The sequence below is a fragment of the Rhineura floridana genome, chromosome 7 (genome assembly GCF_030035675.1).
Source record: "Rhineura floridana isolate rRhiFlo1 chromosome 7, rRhiFlo1.hap2, whole genome shotgun sequence".
Taxonomy (NCBI): domain Eukaryota; kingdom Metazoa; phylum Chordata; class Lepidosauria; order Squamata; family Rhineuridae; genus Rhineura; species Rhineura floridana.
In genome coordinates, this window is record NC_084486.1 from 20,706,160 (window position 1) to 20,728,264 (window position 22,105).

Below are 22,105 nucleotides of genomic sequence, written 5' to 3' on the forward strand. Positions count from 1 at the left end.
AAGCCATCGGCACCAGTCTCACCAAGAAAAGTCATTCCAGTGGAGCAGGGGTTCTGAATGGGCACGTTGCCAGCTTCACATGCATGCACTTCACCAGATTTCTTGCCAGTCACTTCTCGCCAGTCCCTACACTCAATGACTGGCAGCTGAATTGTGCAAACTGTCTCCACTGAAAAGCATTATGTTGGAGGCATTACAGAAGGTCTTTCTGACATCCCTTGAGTCCAATGAAGTTTTAAGAAGACATTTTAGCAGTTCTGTTTTATATTTTGTTCCCTGTCTGAAACCATGGAGAGCTGCTGCCACTCAGTGTACACTGAGCTAAATGAACCAGTCGTTTGACTTTTAAAAGGCAGCTTCCTGTGTTCCCAGTTCATGTGGCTCTTTCCTCTCTGATAAAGGGGCAAAGACCGCATGTATTAATATATGCAAGAGTTGCAGTTGTTATTTAAGCATGTACCACCACACCTACCTTACAGGACTGTAAGGATGACTGAGCTAATGTATGGGAAATTCTTTGAACATTCAACATTTCAGACTACAATGTGGATTGATTAATTTATTTGTTTATTTAAAATTGGGTTGGTACTGGAGAATGCTGTGATGAAAATGACTCATATGCCCCAGGTGCGTATCAGTGCAATTTCTTGCATCAGTGGCTCCATCCGACTGCACCCATCTACTGCCAGCCTTTTAAACCAGAAGGTGCTTGTGCCAAATGGAACTGTCCTAAGATTGCGGTCATGATACAGTGTGTCCCACAATCTCTTTAACCTTCACCTCCTCCCTTCACTCTGAATGTCAAAACCAGTCAGAACAGTGTGTGTTTGTGTGTGGTTTTGGACCATGAGACCTACCAGTCATTTTGTGGATTGCTTAACATGAATGTCCAGGTTGCCCGTTTATGACACTGGTCCTGCGTGCGGAGTGTGATCAGAATGCCCACAATGCTGAAATACATCACTTGGCAAGCTAATCAGGAAACCTGATTGTCAGCGTAAAGCTTCAGTCGGCTGAAAAGGCTGCTGGCATTTCAAAGCAACATTTAAGAGTAAAGAGATAGTAGGTGTGGCCATATAAATACAGGCATATATAACATGCATGAAGGCGGAAGGTTCGTGTCTATTTCCTTCCCCTCAGAGAGCACAGGTGGATGAAAACAGCTTCATCACAATGAAGAAAAGACCACTTCTTAGCAAGAGAGGCTTTGATCTTGTCGGCAACAGGAAGCAAAAGAGAAAACAGAGGTGAGCTGTAAGTTAGCACAGGATATGAAAGTACATGTGATCCTTTTGGCCTGACTGACAAGATTTCACAGAGACATGCATAGGCTAGCTGATGTATTTTTAGTACTGAGACTAACAGTTAAATGCTATTTACACAGCTAATATGAAAGACTAATTATTAGGGATGGGGAGATGTTCACACCAAAATTTCTGGTGAACAAAGGAGGGCAGTGATGTCACCAGCCCCTCTGCCCACTGGAGACCTTGGAGCAAGCTTAAGGAGGCCAAGCCCCTCTAGGTCTCTTGGCATATGCCAAGAAACAGTTGCAGGATCGATTCCAGATGCCACCATCCATTCCAGGATTTCAGCAAAGCATTCGTTTTCCCTTTTGCCAAAACTTTTGAGAGCGGACCTTGCCTCTGAATTCATCCCTATTAAATTATCAGTGGTATCTTACTGTAAAGAAGTCAGACAGAATTTATAAGAAATGGTGGGCATGTCAGCATGCTGTCATGGACTTCATTTCATCTTTGGTGGGACTGCATGGAAATTAGAAATGTTTAGGGACAATCCTTTTCACAAGCTGTAAGCCACCGTATGTTCCAATGATTATTCTCTTGAATAGATTTAAATCAAACTTTCTTTCTCAAAAAAAGGTAAAGGTGTCCCCGCACTTGTAGTGCGAGTCGTTTCTGACTCTTAGGGTGACGTCTTGCAACGTTTACTAGGCAGACTGTATATATGGGGTGGGATTGCCAGTTCCATCCCCGGCCTTTCTTTACCCCCGAGCATATGCCTCGACCCCTTTTACCGGACATTCAACTTCCTCCTATCGCTGGAATCGAACTCTGTCCGTGAGCAGAGCTTTGGCATCTTTCATGGCTGCTAAAATCATTATGGTCAGGCATAGGAAAAATATTAAGCCACTCTAGGAATGGTTTTATAGATGTCTCAATATAGCAACCATGGAAAAGCTTACCAATTTGGGCCCCAATCCAGCTAATTTCTGTGTGTGTGTGTGTGTGTGCGCGTGCGTGCGTGCGTGCGTGTGTGTAAGTAGGCCTTCATGTGAATAACCCTAGCTGGATTGGGAACTGTGCAACTGGGTGCTGCACATGTGATTTCCACAGCCAACAGAAATTGGGGCTGCCCATGCAATGGGGGGAGATCAGGAATCTCATTGATCAGATGTTCAGCAGAAGGAGAAGGGGGCTGGATTCAGCCAAGTGGTGGGATTCCAGCTTCTTCTTCTGGGTGCTACTCCCAGCTGCTACAAGTGCTCTCTCTTGGATTGGGCCCTTGGTGTATAAGGCAAATGGTTTATATTTCCCAAAAAAATAATCTTCTCTTGGAAATCTATATTGTAATCAATCAACAATTCAGCAGCATCTTTTTGGACAAAACAAGAAAGGCTAGCAACTAAAAATGTGCTTATTGTGCCATTTTTAAAGATGGGTTAAGAATTGGTTTGGGTTTGGGGGAACCACATTGCTAATAAAATTAAGGCTTCAGACTTAAACACACTTACCAGTGTATAAGATGATAAAGCTCGAGATTGCACATGCTTAGGATTGCAGTAACAAGTAGGCAAAATCAAACATTGTAGGTGTACATGCACATATACACACACAAATATATAATCATGTGCAATGCCAGCTGCCACCACTTGCATGTGCATGTAAATATTAAACCCTGTATGTAAAAGTAAAATCAGCTTACAGACCTTACCAGGTCAAACAGGAATGCAACAGTCATGTTCAAGACTATGGGCTTGTTCAGCAGTTCCCAAACAATGTTCCATGGACCACCAGTGGCCTGTGAGCTTCATTCAGTTGGTCCACAGCATGTCTCCATTAAATATTCATATCGATTTTTAATTGCATTTTTATTGCTTCCTTTATTTCTTACATTGCATTTTCTTATATTGCATTGCATTCTATGGAATGCAAATTGTAATACAATATAAAAAAAGAAGCGCTAAAAATACTATCTAAACTCATACAGCATATAACATAGTGCATTACAATTGCTAGCACAGGGAGAAAAATAATTAAGTGGTCCATCAAGATCATCAGCTGTTGTCAAGGGGTCCGTATGGAGAGAGAAAATGTTTGGGAACCACTGGACTAGTTCATACACACCTGGATGTCACTTTCTTGTTCATGGTTGGATTGCTCAGCACACGGCAGCTGAATGTGGGAACTGACTGCTTTTCAAAACAGTGTTTTGAGGTCACATCAAGTGATGTGCCATTGGGTGGGGGATTTCTTCAAAGTGATGACTGCTAAAGTCATCAAGTGCTGAATATGTATGTGTGAACCAGCCACTTAGCAATATTTTGCCTCGAGATGGGACACAGGAGGTGAGTTTCATAAAACTACTGTGAATGATGCCAGCACTTTAGGAGAGTATTTTTAAAGATGTTTTATAGATTTTTTTAAGGGTTTTATCGCCTGTTTGCCACCCTGGGCTCTTTTTTGGGGAAGAAGGGCAAGATATAAATTTAATAAAACAAACAAGCAAACAAACAAACATGCCCAGAATTACACGGTACCGCACATCTCTGCCTTACTTCTGCAGTTTTCCCATTCACCTGTCCAAGAGGATCTGGTACAATCATTTAAATAAGAGAGGAGGTGCTGGTGCTCCTACTGCTGCTGCTGCTGCTGACGATGACCTTCCTCCTCCTCCCCTGTGTAAAGAAAAAGAGATTCAGATCCCAGTGAGAAAGAACAAGTGAGCTCAGAGATGAATGCCAAAATGTATTGCCAGATACTTAAAAGGATGAAATCTTTATTAAAGGCATTTACAGGAGCCATTAAGAAAATGAGCATTTTGAAAGATCTCTGTGACCTTAACCTGAAGAAACATTAAGTGTCCTTACACCAAAACTTTTTTCCCTTCTACTGTGCAAGAAAAAGCCTTAGCAAATTTGCAACTGGCTCCTGGGCAAGCTGCACTGATCTGTGACTGCTTGGTTCAGAAGGTGAGCAGACTCCAATGAGCTCTAGGTTTCCATCTTCAAGCAGGGTAGTAGGATCCTATTGAAGAGTGTTGGGGTTCCATCATAAAAAAATCTCATCATTTATGGACTTTGTAGTGATGTAGCTATTGCTTTTTCCTTTTTGTACTTCAGTATGAACGCAACTGACACATGATTGAGAAATGTATTTGCATAAGCTTGTTTTCTGTTTATCTATGTATTTCAATTAAACATTATAAACTAAAATATAAACTAAAATTCCTACAACCCCACCTGAGACTTTCCTGGGGACTCATGCTCTTTTTTCCCAGGAGAACCGCTGCAGCTGTCATTCTGAAATTTGGCAGGCTTTGTTGCCTTAAAAAAGGTGATGATGCCTGAAAAGTGCATCCAACTTCTGGGGGGAAAAGAGCCTTTCTTTTTTTTAAAAAAAACACCCAAACTTTAAAGGTATCCTGCACAAAAAACCCTGGATATATCTGCCTATAATTTTCAAGCTTTATCTACTCTAGAGGGGATACTGTGCCTGCAAATGTCATCACTTCTGTGAAAAGGGGGGAAAATGTATATTTTTAGATTTCCAGGGGGTGGGGGGAAGCGATATTTGTATCATGCACTAGTTGTTGCAATTTGCATACAAAAGAACAAACAAACACAAGTGAACAGATAAAATTACCAAACTAAATTAAAAACACCAGCTATTGCAATTTGTGCCCGAAGTACAAACATATGTAAACACAACTAAGCAGATAAATTTGCAAACTAAGTTAAATATTTAAAAGTATACAATTACATACTCAGACAGCAGCAGCATTGATGGCCACAGAATGTGAGAACAGGATGCTGGACTAGATGGGCCACTGGCCTGATCCAGCAGGCTCTTCACATGTTGTTCTTATCATGGTCCTCATGTTAATGGCAATCACTAGAAAAGTTATTCTGTCACTGGTTACTTTGATAACCAAGAAGAAAAGACACATCGCAAATAAGGAGAAAACAGAGCTTCACTTTCAACAGATCTAATTCAGTCCCAAATATCAAGTTGAATTATTTATTAGATTTATATCCCACCCTTCCTCCCAGAAGGAGCCCAAGGTGGCAAACAAATCACTAAAAGCACTCTAAAACATATTTAAAGCATAAGACTTTAAAACATATTAAAACAAAACATTTTTAAAACATATTAAAAGAAAACATCTTAAAACATATTTTTAAAAAACAGCTTTAAAAACATCTTAACAAGCAAGTCTAGCACAGACGCAGACTGGCATAAGGTCTCTACTTAAAAGGCTTGTTGAAAGAGAAAGGTCTTCAGCAGGAGCCAAAAAGATAGCAGAGATGGTGCCTGTCTAATATTTAAGGGGAGGGAATTCCAAAGGGTCAATGCCACAACATGTTGTGGGGAACAGACCTCCTGATAAGATGGTATCTGAAGGAGGCTCTCACCAGCAGAGCATAGTGCTCAGCTGAGTATATAAGGGGTAACTGGAAAGGCAGAGTGCTCCAAAACAAAATAGGCTGCTTTCCAAACCCACAGATACAAGTCAAATCTTGTAGTTTGCACATGCTCATAGTGTGTATGTTGTGTATATACATGGAAATGGACTGCCTTCAAGTCGATCCCGACTTGTGGCTACTCTATGAATAGGGTTTTCATGACTATCAATATTTTTGGACTGTCTGTGGGGATGTGGCTATGGAGCCTGCCTGAGGACATGGCTACGGGGGCTATCATGATGACCTGCTCCACCATTGAAAAAGGCTTGATCTAGGTGACCTTTCAGGTCATTCCAACTCTGTGCTTCTATTATATATTCCATGCTTGCTTCCTACAGGGGCGAGGTTATCCCAGCATGCTGTGATTGATGTGTTTTGGTGTTGGTGTTCTGGACATTGAAGGGATGTCTGTTGGTGTTGCTACATTATCTGTGATTTACAATAGGGACATTTTGCTGATGGGAGTACATCAGATCCTGATTACTTTACTCCTACAATTAGTGGCTGGCTGCTGCCATGATGGAGTCATACGATTGCCCTATCTATTTAATTATTTCTGTAGCATTCTTCTATTACCAATATTAGCAATGAGCCAAAAGTCTTTTTAATTTCATATTCACTTTCATTGTTGCTGTCCTTCTGAAATGTCTGAAAGGGAAGGGGGGGTTCCATCCCAAGTCTGGATTTCTGCATTGAGCAAGGGGTTGGACCCTTGGCCTTATAGGCCCCTTCCAGCTCTGTGATTCCATGATTCTATAAGTTTGCTTTTTTTTCTTGCTCCCTGTCCATCCTTTCCCCCTTTGCATTGTGATTTTTAGACTGTAAGCCTGAGTACAGGCATTATCTTCTTATTGGCCAGTCATTTCTTTACTATAAAAGCCCGATACAGAACACAGGGCATTTAGACATCGGTCCAGGAGGGCCTAGAGAGCATGGTCAACTAGACCCACAGGAGACTGGCACCACTGTTAACAGATGTCCTAACAGTGACCGAGGCCTGTAAATATCTGGTGTTTCTTAAACCTGCCTTTAATAAATATTTTGTTAGACCTAAATCAAGCTGATGTCTTTAATGGCTTTGCTGGTATCAAATGCAAATCCAAGCCCAGGCTTAGCTACGCTGTGGTGCAACCTTCCCCCAGTCTATATGCCTTGAATGATATCTACCATAGCTAGGGCAGTCAAGTAAAAAGAGGACTGGGATCCTGCACCTTTCACAGTTGTGTAGAAGAGGACATTTCAGCTTGTTATGGAAGGCACGCCTGCTGAAATTCCTTTTTCTATGCAGTTATTAAAGCTGCAGGAGTTCCTGTCTACTTTTACATCAGACAACCTCAGCACTTGCTCTGGCCTGCATCCACCTCCAACTAGGCACAAGGGCTAGGGAGAGAACCAGCTCAGAGACTATGTAATAACCTGTGCATGTGGGGCAGGAAAGGGGGGGAGGCTTTTTTTTTTACAATTTTGAGTTGAGATTAGTTCCCAGGACTTGGAGATAAAGTAAAGAAACTCGTGACAAATGTCGACCTTCTAGAAAACATGCAGATTTTGGCACAAAAAAATGAAGTTTGCAAAAACTGACGTTCACAAAATTTTGACTCAGATCTGTAACAGATACTTGCGAACAGCCATTCCTGTGGCTGGCAGCTAGGAGTCACAGGCAAGGAGGATTCATAAAAGTTGGCTCATTTTTTAAAACCTTTGCCTGCAGAGTGGGGAGAGCACAGTTGTACTCAAATCCTGCTTGCAGACTCCCTACCGGCATCTGGTTGGCCGTGGTGAGGGTAGAGACACACTTACTGTTCTGCTAGTTCCACCTCTCTTTTTGGAAAATGGGAGCCCACGACACTAGTCAAACCCTGCTCCTTTTTACTTAAAACCTGGTGGGATCAGCTCAAGAGCATGTTTTTTTTAATTCGCTTTAAAGAGATTTCTCAACTGATCTGCATGATCTACCTGTTTCCCCTCCAGGTGTGGCCAATGGGAATACTCTAGTGTAGGCGACAAGTGTGCTCACAGCCTGAGAACAGGATACTGGACTAGATGGGTATTTGGCCTGATCTACCAGTGCTATTCCTCTTAAGTTCTTTTGCTGTCACACTTGCAATTTTCTGTGGAACCACCACACTTTCTTTAGCCAAGTTTTACAGAGCAACTGCGCAATGTCATGAACAAGATATCCTCCTCTCACTTTTTCCCTGTTCAGCTTCCTTCCCCCTCCGAGCTCAGAATCATCAACTTTGTTCATAGGAATAGCAGTACAATCTCCCAAGAATTGCCATTCCCCTCAGATTGCGCTCTAGCCATTTCCTTCTGTATGGTCCATCTCTCCTTTAGAAATCTACTTTATCACTTTATCCCTTCCCTATCCAAATGGCATTGCCTTTATATCTCCCCAATTTCAAGTGGGGGGAATTGTTATAATCAGGAGTTTAGTGAGATTTAACCCTTTTACATACATAATGATCCCAATCAAATCACCCCCTCTCAACATTTGGGGTGGGGAAAAGGGAACTGCCCACTTGGCTACTGAGTGATAGAAATGGGGAAACAGAGTTGCTATTCCAATTCCAGCCCTCATCAGCAACAGCCATGATATGGTGCTGCTAAATCATCCATGTCTGGAATGGAAGCACCCCTGGTTTTATTTTTTGTCTTTACACTTCAAATGAAAAATGCAGAATGTAAAGGCTAGGTTTTTTTAAAATATTGGCCAGTCATTTTTACAGTTTTACTTGCAAAAATGATAATATTTTTTTAAAATTAACAAAGATCCAAATTCTCTGTTTCCTATTCCCCTATTCTCAGTTGCTGAGTTCCACAACGTCATATTGGGAATGCTTTTTTCCTCCAGTTAGCTAGCTGCCCTGGTTAAAATGAGAATTTTAGCCATATGCCAACTTCACCAAGTACTGCAATGGTGCCTTCAAGGACAGTCACACTGCAAAGGTACCCTTTGTTCTGCCCACTCATTGAAGTCCACATAAGAATGACTCATACATTGTAGCTATAACCAATTCGGCTGATTTGATTTAGTAAGGCTAAATTTATTATGCACCTCTTAGCAGATGTAATCCCAGCTTCTCCATGCTAATAATAATAATAATAAATGTCATTTTGGTTCCCTTGAGACAAGAGAAGAAGCCTCTGCATTTTCCAGAGATGACCCCGTCCTCTTCCACCCTGCCTCCCAGCTCGGACAGATTCCATTTTCGTGATGGGAAATGGCTTTATCTTTGATTAAAAGAGAGACTAATCAAATAGAGTGCATCGTCAAGCAAGGGCCAAGATTCCAATACTCTGTGGAAGAGCAATAAGACAAAGTCAATGTTCCCCTTCCTGCTGCAGCTGCAAAACCCATTACCACACATGGTAGATATGACCTGCATCTTAAATAAAGGAGGGTGCCCTTCAGCTATGTTTCTTTGTAAAACACACTTGGTTTCTTCCTCAGAAGAGCCTCCAGAGGACCTCTTTTTAAAAACCCCATGGTAACTTAATGCATCCCTCTAAGACCTATAAGTATTGGTCTATTGATGGATGGGGAACCTGTGGCCCTCCAAATGTTGCTGGATTATAGCTCCCGTCATCCCTGCCCATTGGCCAAGCTGTCTGTGGCTTATCGGAGTTGGAATCCAATAGCATCCAGAGGGCCACAGGTTCCCCATCCCTAGTTTAGAGCTTCGGCAGTATATAAATGTAATAAATAAATAAGATATATGACAACCAGAGCTCCTTCTTTGTCATCATGAGCACTAACCGCGTTTGTAAAGAAATAAAAAACGGATGGAATTCACAAGATGCAGTGATGGGCATTAACTTGTTTATTTTGTGTTAGACAAATTCATGGAGGATGGATCTAATGAGTTCTTTTTTTGATATGCATTTATTTATACTTTGACTTTCATTTCAAAGAATTCATAAGGCAGCTGCCAATCATAAAACAAAGATAAAGGCATAATTATATTAAAATAACAGTAAAATGGCAGATAGAAACAGCAACAAAATGACAATAGTAGCAATAAAAACAACCTTCTTGTTCATTAAAACTATGAAATAAAACTGTTTTTAACCTGGAGTCTAAAACTCAGCAAAGTAGGCATCAAGCAGACATCTCTATTCTGTACCTGGGGTGCCACTAGAGAAAAGGCTCCCTTCAACGACCACCTCCCATGTAACCTCTGGACAGAACCTCTAAAGGACAGGAACTCTTAGTGGGCAAGTTCATATTGGATCAGACATTCCTTCATGCACTTATGTCATAGTAATAGTCTGATCACATAATGGAAATGTTCCTAGATTGTTCCACTTCAACTACAGGGAGCACATATTTGAATGCTCACACAACACAGTCTTTGCTGACAGAGAACTAGCTTGCCAAGCTAGAATACTTGCTTCTTCCTGATGTCTGGTCTTCAAGAAGCTCTTGATATGAGGAAACCATTCAGCCTTGCAATCTCTTGCCTACAATCGGATGTGATACCATCCAGCAGGAACTGCACCACATGGCTAGGCCATGATAAATTAGTGACTTGTAAGCCAGTAGTTTTATTTGGCCCACAGCAACCTTATCAAATTTTCAACAGGGGTTCAATCAGGGGTCTCCTTTTGGATTGTGTATGTGACATTCCAGGCCGGGCTACGCACATGTGCTACACAACTCAAATCCAATTGTCCAAAAGAAGATCAGGTCTTCTGACAAAATGTATATTCTGCCATTGAAATATACCAGCAGCTTGCTGGGAAGGCAAACATTGGCCACCCTAGCTGGAGACAGTTTTATTTCTAATGTAGCAAGCTACTCCTGCCAACTGAACCAATTACTTTCCTGTTGGCCTCAGCAAACTGTCAATGCAAGTAAATAAAGATGGTCTGGACACCATGCTAACGAAACAAATATGTATCATTCAATGGTAGGGCTAATTAGTTTCAACAGCATTTGTCAAAGTATTTCCTTCAATTAGCCTAGTCATAAATCTGCATCATCAAGGCATTATTACAGTATTTACTGTTGTTAGCATACAGATGGCAACTTCGGTGGCCTTACTTTAGAGCACGGGATCCTTAGTCTTACATTTCTTCTCAGTGTAAGATCCTTAGGCTGCAAGTTCCATGCCCACTTTCCTGGGAGCAAGTTCCAAGGAACACAGAGAAACTTGTATGCAGTTTCATTTGAGTGTGAGTTAACTTCTGTTGATGTTACCTTGTTAAAAGTTTGCTTTGTGCTGGTCTGATGACAACAGATACAAATAAACTAATCTGATCTACTTCAGTGGGACTTGCTTCTGAGTAAACATGCTTTGGTTAGCACTGGTAGTCTCTGTTGGAATAGATCTCACAGGGGTTTGTAGCACTTCAGAAACCTGCAAAATCATTTTTGGCAGGAGACCACTGTGGAGTAAAGAAAAAATGAATGAAAGTTTGACTTTGTATGAGAAGTGATAATTGTATTCTGCTGCCTTTCAGTTTTTTTAAAAAATATTGTCCTTAGCCCAATTTTGCTTTATTATTATAGAGAATCACATTTGCATTCTGCTTGATGAAGAGTTTTGTGTAACTCAAAAGCTTGCACACTCCGCTGCTGAAAATTAATCTTGTTTCCATTCTAATTAATTAAGCATTTTGTGTAACTTGAAAGCTTCATACTCCAATGCTAACAGAAGTTGCTCTAATAAATTATGGTAGCAATAGATTGCATTTTGTATTCTCATCTACCAATCCATTGACAAATATTTGCACTGAACAATAAATGGGAGATTTCCCCCCAGATTTTACAGATTAAGTCTGTAGTCATATCCATTTACCTGGTAGTAAGCCCTAGCACTTACTTTTGCATAGACAGTGCTTACTTTTGCATAGACATGTATAGAGTTGCTGTGTAAGGCTCCAATCCTATGCATAGTTACTTGGGAGTAGGTCCTACTGAATTCAGTGAGACTTACATCTGACTATTTATATATAGAATTACATTGTTAAGATCTTATATTTTTCAATATCATGGAGCCTAATAGAACTGGCTAGCTATCTAATTAAAAAAACATTCAAAAGTAATCAAAAGCATTTGACTGGTGACTGAGATTTTGCATTTGATACCTACCCAAGATCAAAGCAGTCAAAGATGCAAATAAGTCTAATGCACTAAAAAATGTACGGCAAACTGTTCAATGCAAAGTTTGGATTCAAATTTCAGATATGGACTTTCATAGTCAAACTATGGAAAGATGAAAAGTGGAATTTTGGCAAATATTTGCCAATATCCATTTATGCTCAGGTGTCAAGCATAATGCTTTGCCAGGGATTAAATTGAAGCACTTTCCAATGAAACAGCGTTCGGCCTCTTGATAGCATGGTGGGTTGGGATGAGTGTCAAATATTGTCCGTTTTGTATTGTGATAAAATATTCCAGAAATAGGGAAAAAATGGTACTGCACCAAATTTGGGGGACGGAAGAATCATCGAGGTGCTCAGAAGTAATTTTATTGAGCCCAAGGTATGGGGGGGGGCATTCATAGGCACAACTAACTTGAGTCTAAATATTTTGTCTCCATCCGTCATTGCTAAGTTTTAGTCAAAGAACCCCTGATCTGCTTCTGAGGAACTCTGGAGGTCCACAAAATATAATCTGGAAACCATAACTTTAAATACTTGACAGTAGCTTAACAATATTTTTTATACATAGCCAATTTTTTAAACACACACACACCTCGGAGATTTCTGAAGCATTTCCATTAGTTCAGGTGTCCTTAAAACCTAAGATCCTAAAACTTATTCTCTAAGTATATAATTTCTAAAAATCCACAGTATGTTAAAAACATCCCATCATACACACAGTCGAAGAGGAGGCTGCTGTTTTTTTCAGATCATAATGTTATAATTACCATTTTCCTTCAAAAGAGGTTTTACTTTTGGTACATATTCATATAGGCTCAGTGCAAAACCTTTATGACCCAGTTATGATGGGAAAACACACAAGAAACAGCTGGGAGGTGAAATAAAGCACAAGTAATTCTTTGGGTCCATCAGAAAAACTCCCAGCAGAAGTAATAAAATAACATTTTTATCAGGACTACTCCATTGCAAAATAATGTTCCTATTGAGGGGAGGGAGGGTTTAATTGCGGTTTTTCAATTAATCACAAATAAAGAAAAGGGGAAAGAGTTGTTTACAAATAAAATATTCAAAAAAGGGAAGAAACAATGCAAGGGAGGGAAGGATGGAAAAGGAGGTGGGTTGTGGAATTTCAGGCACATCAAACGGAAGAACAAACTATTCACTAAACCGATGATTACTCAGCATAAGTGTTAAGAAAAGTGTTCACGAATGTCGTCCTGTTCATTGTTTTTGTGCTTATGTTGATACACAGCCAGCTCAAATAGGGACAAGAAGTACAAATCATGTTGGAATGTATGAGGTTCAGCTCCAACTTGGTGGGTTGAGGCTGCATGGGGTTAATAAGGGTAGCTAGAGAGCTAGACCTCTTGCTGTTTGAGGCTATCCCTATCCCTTTGATCCTCTGCCGTCTCTCCCCTTCCTGTTAGGCTGATAAGCAAAGGAGTGTTGATCCCAGTTCCTTCCTGCCTTTCTCAGTGTTCTCTTTCTCTCGAGAGGGGAGCAGACATCTTCTCTTTGTCTCTTCCTCTCAACCAGCATGAGAGCTACTCTGGGACCAGTGCAGACTGCTCCAACATAGTTAGTTAGCTAGATATAGGACTCTTTCCTATCAAGCATGTACTTCCAGAATAAAGTAGTTGTTTCTTATTTTACAGTTTAAAGTCTCTGTCTGACTAATTTGCAGGGAAGGTAGAATCTTAGCAAAGATTCAAATACACTCACGTAAGCTCGCTCAATACTCTCCATTCTGCTATGCAACTCAATAGAATTCCGACAAATCGTTCAGCTCTTTTTCTGTCGAGCAATTCTCTGTCCATCCCTAGGGTACCATGTGCTCAGCTATCCCTTCCGTACACATGGTGACCCTTCTAAGTCCATGGCCCAGTGGTAAGCTCCAAATAATGGGGGCAAGGAGATCTCCACAGCAGCAGCATGTGTGGTGTGGCAGTGCCATGCAGCTTCCTTCCCAACACCGGGGGTGCTTGTCTGGATGATGGGGGGATGGCAGTAGCAAGATTGAGGCTGTGTGGGCGCACCAGCAGGGCTGCCACTACCAATCCAGTACTCCCACTGGTGCACCTGCACATCCCCAACCTCGCCACTTTCCCACCCCAGCCCTGTCTAGGGAAACAGCAGCAATGCTACTACTGGGTTTCCAATGTGAAATTACTCGTCACCCCAAAGGCACTTCTAATGGGATCCAATAATGGGATCCAATAGTCAGCACATCAAAGAGGAAGATAATCATTTGTGACGGGACCTCTGGGGCTTCAATAAGTCCAGCACATTAGCCAAAATGGCTCCTTGGGAGTCCCTGTCTTCAGACTCGCAATCAAAAAGACAGGACACGTGAGGAAAAGGGGAGGGAGAGGGAGGAGGGAGGGAAAGTGAGCTCAGGCATCAGTTCTTCAGGTTATCATTCTTAGAATGTAGTTATTACAGGGGCATGGGGGTGCCCTGTTTGTTATAGTGGGTATAGTGAACTTCTGCCATTGTAAACCTTACAAAAATGAAAATGATACCTGTTGAGCTAATATTTCCAGCTATAGCCCCTTTTGGGGTAGAGGTGACTTGGACATGGTACTCCATGCGCTGCACGTGGGGCTGCCCTTGAAGATGACTCAGAAGCTTCAGCAGGTCCAAAATGCAGCATCCAGATTACTGGCTGGGGTTCCATTTAGAACTCGCCCAATCCCCATTCTCAAACAGTTGTCCTGGTTGCCAGTTCATTTCCAGGCCCAGTTCAAGGTGTTCACATTAGCGTTTAAAGCCCTAAATGGCTTAGGCCCCAAATATCAGAAAGATCACGTCCTTCCCTACAGACCTTCTCAGATGCTAACGACAGCAGAGGGAGGCCCTCTTGGTAGTTCTGTCATCCTCAGAGGCTGGGAGGGTAGCCAGGAGAGGTCATTCTCCGTGGGCTGCTCCTATCACAGTTTTTCCCTCAGACATCTAACTCGATAGCAATTGAACATCCTCACAGGAGGGGGCTTGCCAGAGTTGCCCTCTTCCCTTGCTGATGTCAGCAGCAGTTCTGCCTGTCTTAGCCTTGGCACAGAACAATCCCATCTTTGAAAGCACCTTTCAGGGCCTTTCCCTGGATTTTCAGCTTTCGGTTTTAAAAAGAAAAAATTTTTTAAAAGAAAATAAATGAATATAAGCCTTTTACTTATAGAAATATAAAGGAAAACATACTGTCATTATTCTGCCTAAATGCTCAGTAAAAATTGGCCCTGCATTAGGGCGTTCTATCCAATGAGTGCAAAGATACTGGGGTGATTTGACAAGCATTTGGATACTTGATCCTTAGTTTGCAATGTTATTGTCGGAATTTCTCTCTATTGAGATGCGTAGCAAAGTATTGAGCGAGCTTACATGTGTGTGTTTGAATCTTTGCTAAGATTTTACCTTCCCTGCAAATTAGTCAGACAGAGACTTTAAGCTGTAAAATAAGAAACAACTACTTTATTCTGGAAGTACATGCTTGATAGGAAACAGTCCTTACATCTAGCTAACTAACTATGTTGGAGCAGTCTGCACTGGTCCCAGTGTAGCTCTCATGCTGGTTGAGAGGGAGAGACAAAGAGAAGATGTCTGCTCCCCTCTCGAGAGAAAGAGAACACTGAGAAAGGCGGGAAGGAACTGGGATCAACATTCCTTTGCTTATCAGCCTAACAGGAAGGGGAGAGACGGCAGAGGATCAAGGGGATAAGTATAGCCTCAACCAGCAAGAGGTCTAGCTCTCTAGCTACCCTTATTAACCCCATGCAGCCTCAACCCACCAAGTTGGAGTTGAACCTCGTAAATTCCAACAGTTATTAGCCCTTTATTCCATATTTATTATTGACCACTCATGCTTTTAATAGCTTGGATCCAAGGTATTAAATATAAAACCTCCTAATAAATATACTCCACCCTGTTGCTCCCCTGAGATCATCAGAGGAAGTGGTGTTCCCTGCCATGCCCAACCTTCATACAGGTGAAAGAAATCAAGTCCATCTCTGAAGCAGCCGTCCACCTGTGGAAATCACTATTGCAATTTTATTGTCTTGTTAGCCAGGAGACTCGTTTTGGGCTAGTAAGTGGGACAGAAGTCAGTGGGGGCACTGGTCATTGTTCATATAGCACTTTTCCAACACAATCCTAAATTTAGCCAGAAATAAGTCCCGTTTATTTCCATCACAATGAAAAGGCATTTTATGCAACCACAGCATTTGAATTCTAAAGTAAATGTTGTGGGGGGGGTGGAATAGAAGAGAATGCAGGTTGTTTTATCTGGATGCTTTGCAAGGCTTGGTATCTAAAACTAGGAGTCCCAGAGTTTGAACTTAAGCCTGCCTGTAAATGACATCCACCACCCAGGAAGGCCTTTCATTATTCACAGGCATGAGCTGGGAATTGTACCCGGTGGTAAGTGGAAAAGCTCTCTGCACATTTATTTATTTATTTATATCCTGCTTTTCCTCCCAGTAGGTGCCCAGGGCACCATGCTCACATCACGCTGCGTAAAAGGGAATTATAAGATTCTCACGTTATACAGTCCTTTTCAGACAGTCCTGTTTATGTTAAAGGACACAGAGATAAGGACAGAGATGTCTTGGTGGCTCAGACCAGGGCTTCACCTCGCCCTGCATTCCTTCCCAACAGCACCCGGTCCAATGTACTCAAAGTAAAACTGCAGCCCCCCTCTCCTTTGGTTAATCCCCACCAGTACTCAGTGGTATACTGCTTCTGACCATGGAGGATCCACTTCACGAGGGTGACTGGTGGGGTCTTCTTTCGGCCCTATGCTTGCCCGTACACTTCGGAGGCAGGCTGAGCGGCTTCTGCCTCTTCTTAAAAATCCTTTCCAGCTTCAGCAGCGGGTGCCTTTGCGCTCTCTGATGCGCACAGCAGCAGCTCTTGCATCAACACAAAGAGAGAATCAGTCCATTCTCTCCCTCCTTCCGTCCGAGGGGGCTACTCCGAGGTGCAGAGTCCCCTCTTCGCAATTGGCTAAGACTCCTCCATGTGTAAAATTCGCATAAAGAGACGCAGCTGGCAAAGGAACCACTTGGGTACAGAAGCTTAACTGTGCGTCACGACTGTGGGGGGGGGGCGCGTGAAAGAGAGACAGAAAGAGCTTTTTGGAGGGGGGGCGGAGGGGGAAGAAAAAGTAAGCGGGTGCAAGTCCATCAGCCTCAATGGCACCAAAGAGGCAGGCTTCTCCGTCAAGCCAAGCTTGGAGGCAGCCAAGGATGAAGCTGAGGAAGCGAGGATGTGAGCGCTCCAAGATCCTCTGAGCTGGAAGGAGAGGCAAAGGGGTGGGACGAGAGAGAGAGATCCCGGCCCTCCTGCTGGGACTGATTGATGGGCAGCCCTCGGTGCCTGCCGCCTCACCGAGCCTTGGGGGGAAAGGGGAAGGCAGGAGGCGGAGGCGGAGGCGGAGGAGGAGGACCCGCCCTCCGAGCCCTCCTGAGGAAGAAGAAGAAGCCTGCCCAGGGCCAAGGAGCAGGTCTCCGAGCGCGGCTTGTGAGGCGGAGAGCAAGCAGCCCCGAGAGCCAGAAAGGCGAGAGGCTGGGAGCGAGGGAAGACCGGGAGCCAGGCGAGGAGAAGGCGAGGAGGAGAGGGGAGAGGAGAGACGAGAGGAGAGGAGAGGAGAGGGGGAGTTGGACCAGGGCGACGGAGGCGCGTCTCTCGCTTGGAAGGGCAGCGGGGAAGACCCGACGGAGAGGAGTCTGTCGGAACGGCTGGGTAGGGTTAGGGTGCCTCGGAAGGGAGGGGGCGACGGAGAGGCCGAGAGGGAGGAGGGCCGAGCACCGCCTCCGGTGGAAAGGAGAGTTGGAGGAGGTTTAAGGCGGGGGAAAGGCGAGGCGGCAAAGGAGGTGGCAGAGCATCCCGCTGGCTGTGAATAAGCCGGAGATGAGATTGAGTTAGACCCTGGGAAGTCTGGTCTGGAGAGAGGGGGGCGGGAAAAGAGCAGAGAAGTGAAAAAGAAAGAAAGAAAGAAAGAAAGAAAGAAAGAAAGAAAGAAAGAAAGAAAGAAAGAAAGAAAGAAAGGCAAAGAGATTGGTGGGGGCAGGCGAGCCTGCTCTTGCCCCCCCCCTGGGCTTGCCTGCTACCCTCCCGCCCCATGCCCAGCTAACGCCCTCTGCTGCTACTTTCGGGGCTTCGAGCGACTTGGCAGGAATGGAGGCGGAGGCAGCCGGCTCGGCGGGTCCCCGCTCGGCGGTGGAGAAGCTGTCGGAGGCGGTGGGCCAGCGCACGAAAGCCCTGAGCAGCGCCCTGCAGGAGGCTCACCGCCAGCGGCGCCTCCTGATGGTGATCGTGTGCGTGGCGCTGCTGCTGGACAACATGCTGTACATGGTGATCGTGCCCATCATCCCGTACATCATCGGCGCCATGAACAGCACCGCGGGACACCAGCAGGGGGAGCAGCAGCAACAGGCCGGGTCCGCCGCCGCCAACGGCAGCGGCGGCGGGGGTTGGATCAGTAATGCCATGAGCCCCCGCTATCCGGTCGAGAACAACGACATCAAGATCGGGGTGCTGTTCGCCTCCAAGGCTATCCTGCAGCTGCTGGTCAACCCGCTGAGCGGCACCTTCATTGACCGCGTGGGCTATGCCATCCCGCTCTTCATTGGCCTGACGGTCATGTTCCTCTCCACCGTCATCTTTGCCTTTGCCGAGAACTATGGCACCCTTTTCGTGGCGCGCAGCCTGCAAGGCCTGGGCTCAGCTTTCGCAGATACGTCTGGGATCGCCCTCATTGCCGATAAGTTCACGGAAGAATCGGAGCGCAACCGTGCCCTGGGCATCGCCTTGGCCTTCATCTCCTTCGGCAGTCTAGTGGCGCCCCCTTTCGGCGGCATCCTTTACCATTTCGCAGGCAAGAGGCTACCCTTCCTGGTGCTGGCCTCCATCTCTCTCCTGGACGGGCTTCTCCTTCTGTTGGCCATCAAGCCCTTTGGGGACAGGACTCGGGAGAACATGCCTGTGGGCACCCCGATCTACCGACTCATGATCGACCCCTACATTGCGGTGGTGGCTGGTGCCCTCACTTTCTGCAACATCCCCTTGGCCTTTCTGGAGCCCACCATTGCCAGCTGGATGAAGAAGAACATGGATGCCAACGAGTGGGAGGTGGGGCTCACTTGGCTGCCAGCCTTCTTTCCCCATGTCTTGGGCGTCTACATTACCATCAAGTTGGCAGACAAGTACCCCCACCTGCAGTGGTTCTATGGGGCACTGGGCATGGTCATCATAGGGGCCAGCTCATGCATTATGCCGGCCTGCCGGAACGTTGGGCAACTCACTGTCCCTTTGTGTGGCATCTGCTTTGGCATTGCCATGGTGGACACTGCCCTGCTGCCCACCCTTGCCTTCCTAGTTGATGTCCGCTATGTGTCAGTCTACGGCAGTGTCTATGCCATCGCTGACATCTCCTATTCGGTGGCCTATGCCCTGGGGCCTATTGTGGCAGGGGAGATTGTCCATTCCTTTGGCTTTGTGCAGCTCAATCTGGGCATGGGCCTCGCCAATGTGCTTTATGCCCCTGTCCTCCTGTTCCTCAGAAACATTTGCCAGATGAAACCCTCACACTCAGAGAGAAACATTCTCCTGGAGGAGGGACCTAAGGGACTCTATGACACCATCAAGATGGAAGCATGCAAAGGCAAGGGCAAAAATCGCCATCCTGTAGGGGGCGCTGAAGAGAATAGCATAGACTCTTACCATAGAGACTTGAGAGAGGCTTCTGAAGAGGACTCTTCAGATTATGACTATACTTAGAGGATGGGTTGGTTATCAGAAGCGGGAGAATGGAGAGCACCTTGGCTGTTACCTTTATGCCCCAATGTGCCAATATATTCCACTTTAACCTTTGTCTTGATGTGATGGCTTTCTCTTGACTACTACTTCTCTCTCTCTCTCTAAGGTTTTACCTTAAACACCCTGTCAAGATGAAAGCTCCAAATAACTAACATGAATGGTGCATTTTGTATAGATCTGTGATGGACCTTTTCAATGGTCCTTTCCAAGGAGGGAGGATACACACACACCCAAACTCCCTAACAAAAGCCTGGTGCCAAGAGGATTTTCTTGCAGTGTTGTGTATGACTTTGGGCTGGTTCACACATGCATGTACATCACTTGAGTTTTTTTATATCCGGTAATGCTAACACTCAGAAGCGTTCACATAATGCAATGATCCTTTTCCTACACTTGATTATGGTATACTTGATGACTTGAATGTGTGAACTGATGCTGCTAAAAAAAAAAAAAAAAGCATTGTGTGTTGGAGGTGAGCTGAACATTCTGTCTGTGGTGTTAGACATGTGAAGATCTACTACAACTGTGAGTCTTCATTGCAGCCCAAGTGAGACAGTTGTAACCCAGGCAGTCCTGTGTAAAATCTCTGTTTAAAAAAAAAAAAACCTGCAACATCACGGAAGTATTTTTTAAAAATTATGGGGAGAGTAAGTTGCAAAATGCACGTCCAGGGACTCAGTGAATATTGTACATATATAGATAGGCACCCATGTGGAAACTTCCCATCAGTTTCATATTTAATGCCAGCAATGGAAATCACATCTGTATTATTTCTCCTCAGGGTGAGGGTGGGGGGGAGAAATCTGTAACCAATTTTTTTCCTGTTGTGCTGCTATTCTGGTAAATGCAATATGCTATGCCATGTTTTAGTCTGAAACTGCTATGCTAATGTAGGGGCTGAATAAATGACGTTCAGGGGAACCATTGGTCTTGGTTTCATTGATTGCCCTGTCAAGTCTAAGGGTGCCATCCTAAGCACACTTATGGAGCAAATCCCACTGAGCTCAGTGGGACTTAGTTCTGAATTTTTAAAAAAAAATATTTATGTTCTCTCTGCGCATGACTATGGGGGGGGGGGTTTCCATAGGACCTTAAACTCCTAACTTTCACACTTTACTATTAAAGTGATAGGAGTGATTCTGGAAATACAACTACCAGAGAAAAATTGCACTTGGAACACACACACACCCAAAAAAGCATGCTGTAGGAAGCGCAGGGAAGGAAGGGCATGATCCAGTCAAAGGGAAGCCCCTTTATAAAATACTGCCATCAATGTGCAAGTATGTGCTTAAGGGTACAGTCCAATATCTATTTACTTAAGAGTAAGTCCCATTGAACTCAACTGGAGACCTTTGGCTAAACATGCACAGGTTTACACTGTCAGACTCTCCCGTTGAACTCAATGCGACCTGCCTCTCTCTCTCCTGTAAATTGCACAGAGTTCAGTAGGATTTACCTCCTGATAAAATATGCATAGGATCGTAGCCTTAGAAATACTTGACTTGGGTGGTTTGTTTTCCCATTAAATCAGTATATTGCTGAAAGATTTGAAATCAACAGAAGTGTCAAAAAGGCACATCTCTAGCTAGTGCATCTCTCATAATACAAAATACAAAAAGTGTATTAACTCAACAAAAAGATTCTGTGAGCATCGGCAAGGTAGGGAAAGCCTTTGTGACTGGCCCTGGGTCACAAACACTTTGGGCATGTATAGTGCTGTTAAGCACCTCCCGTTTCTTTTGATGGGGCTGCCGCAACATAACTTTCCCATTCATCGCTCCCATTTATTCAGAGGTTAAGTCCTGCAATCCTAGACACGCTAGGGAGCACAGTGTGACTTACTTCTGAGTAAACGCACCATAAAGTTGATCAATAAGCCTGCAATCCTAAGCATGCCTCCTGGGAGAAAGCCCACTTGATAAATTCAGCGGGACTTAGGAGCACGCTGCATATCTCCTGCGCAGAGTTACGAGGCTTGAGGCGGCAGCCCTGGAGCACGGCTCCATACATTTCTTGGTGCTTGCTTCCGAGCAAAAATGTTCTGGGGAAGGGCTCTAGCTCGTGGTCCAGCGCATGTTTTGCATGCAAAAGGTTCCAGGTTCAGTCTCTGGGCTCTCCAGGCGGGCCTGGGAAAGACAGACTCCTGCCTGAAACCCCGGCTGGCCGCTGCCAGTCAGTGTACGCAGCACTGAGCTACAGGGACCAAAGTTCTGACTCAGTACAAGGCGTAGGGATCAGGCTCTAAATCGCACGGACTCCAACGGGATGTGTCAAGCCTACCCTAACTGAGCACGGTCCTGTGTACCATTACGCGGAAGTAGGTCGCTCCGGAGTTCAGGGGGGCTTGCTTTCACGGAAGTGCTTAGGATCTCATCACATCGGAGGGCTTACTCAATTTCATTCTGCTACAGGACACGCGCCCCCGTGAACGTGACCGGCTCTCGCTAATTCACTCGGCTTTCCTAGCCAGAGATAGGC

General features: G+C 44.4%; 1 protein-coding gene across 1 annotated transcript; it reads left to right on the plus strand.

Annotated features, from left to right (window-relative positions):
• The first annotated feature begins 17,975 nt into the window (after window positions 1-17,975).
• On the plus strand, window positions 17,976-20,383 carry SLC18A3 (solute carrier family 18 member A3). The gene has a single exon (XM_061634319.1). The coding sequence runs from the start codon at window positions 17,987-17,989 to the stop codon at window positions 19,586-19,588; it is 1,602 nt and encodes a 533-aa protein (XP_061490303.1). The 5' UTR covers window positions 17,976-17,986; the 3' UTR covers window positions 19,589-20,383.
• The last annotated feature ends 1,722 nt before the right edge of the window (window positions 20,384-22,105 follow it).

Bases quoted from the DNA above. Each gene is read 5' to 3' on its own strand.
- SLC18A3 (XM_061634319.1), top strand. From the start codon at position 17,987: ATGGAGGCGGAGGCAGCCGGCTCGGCGGGTCCCCGCTCGGCGGTGGAG.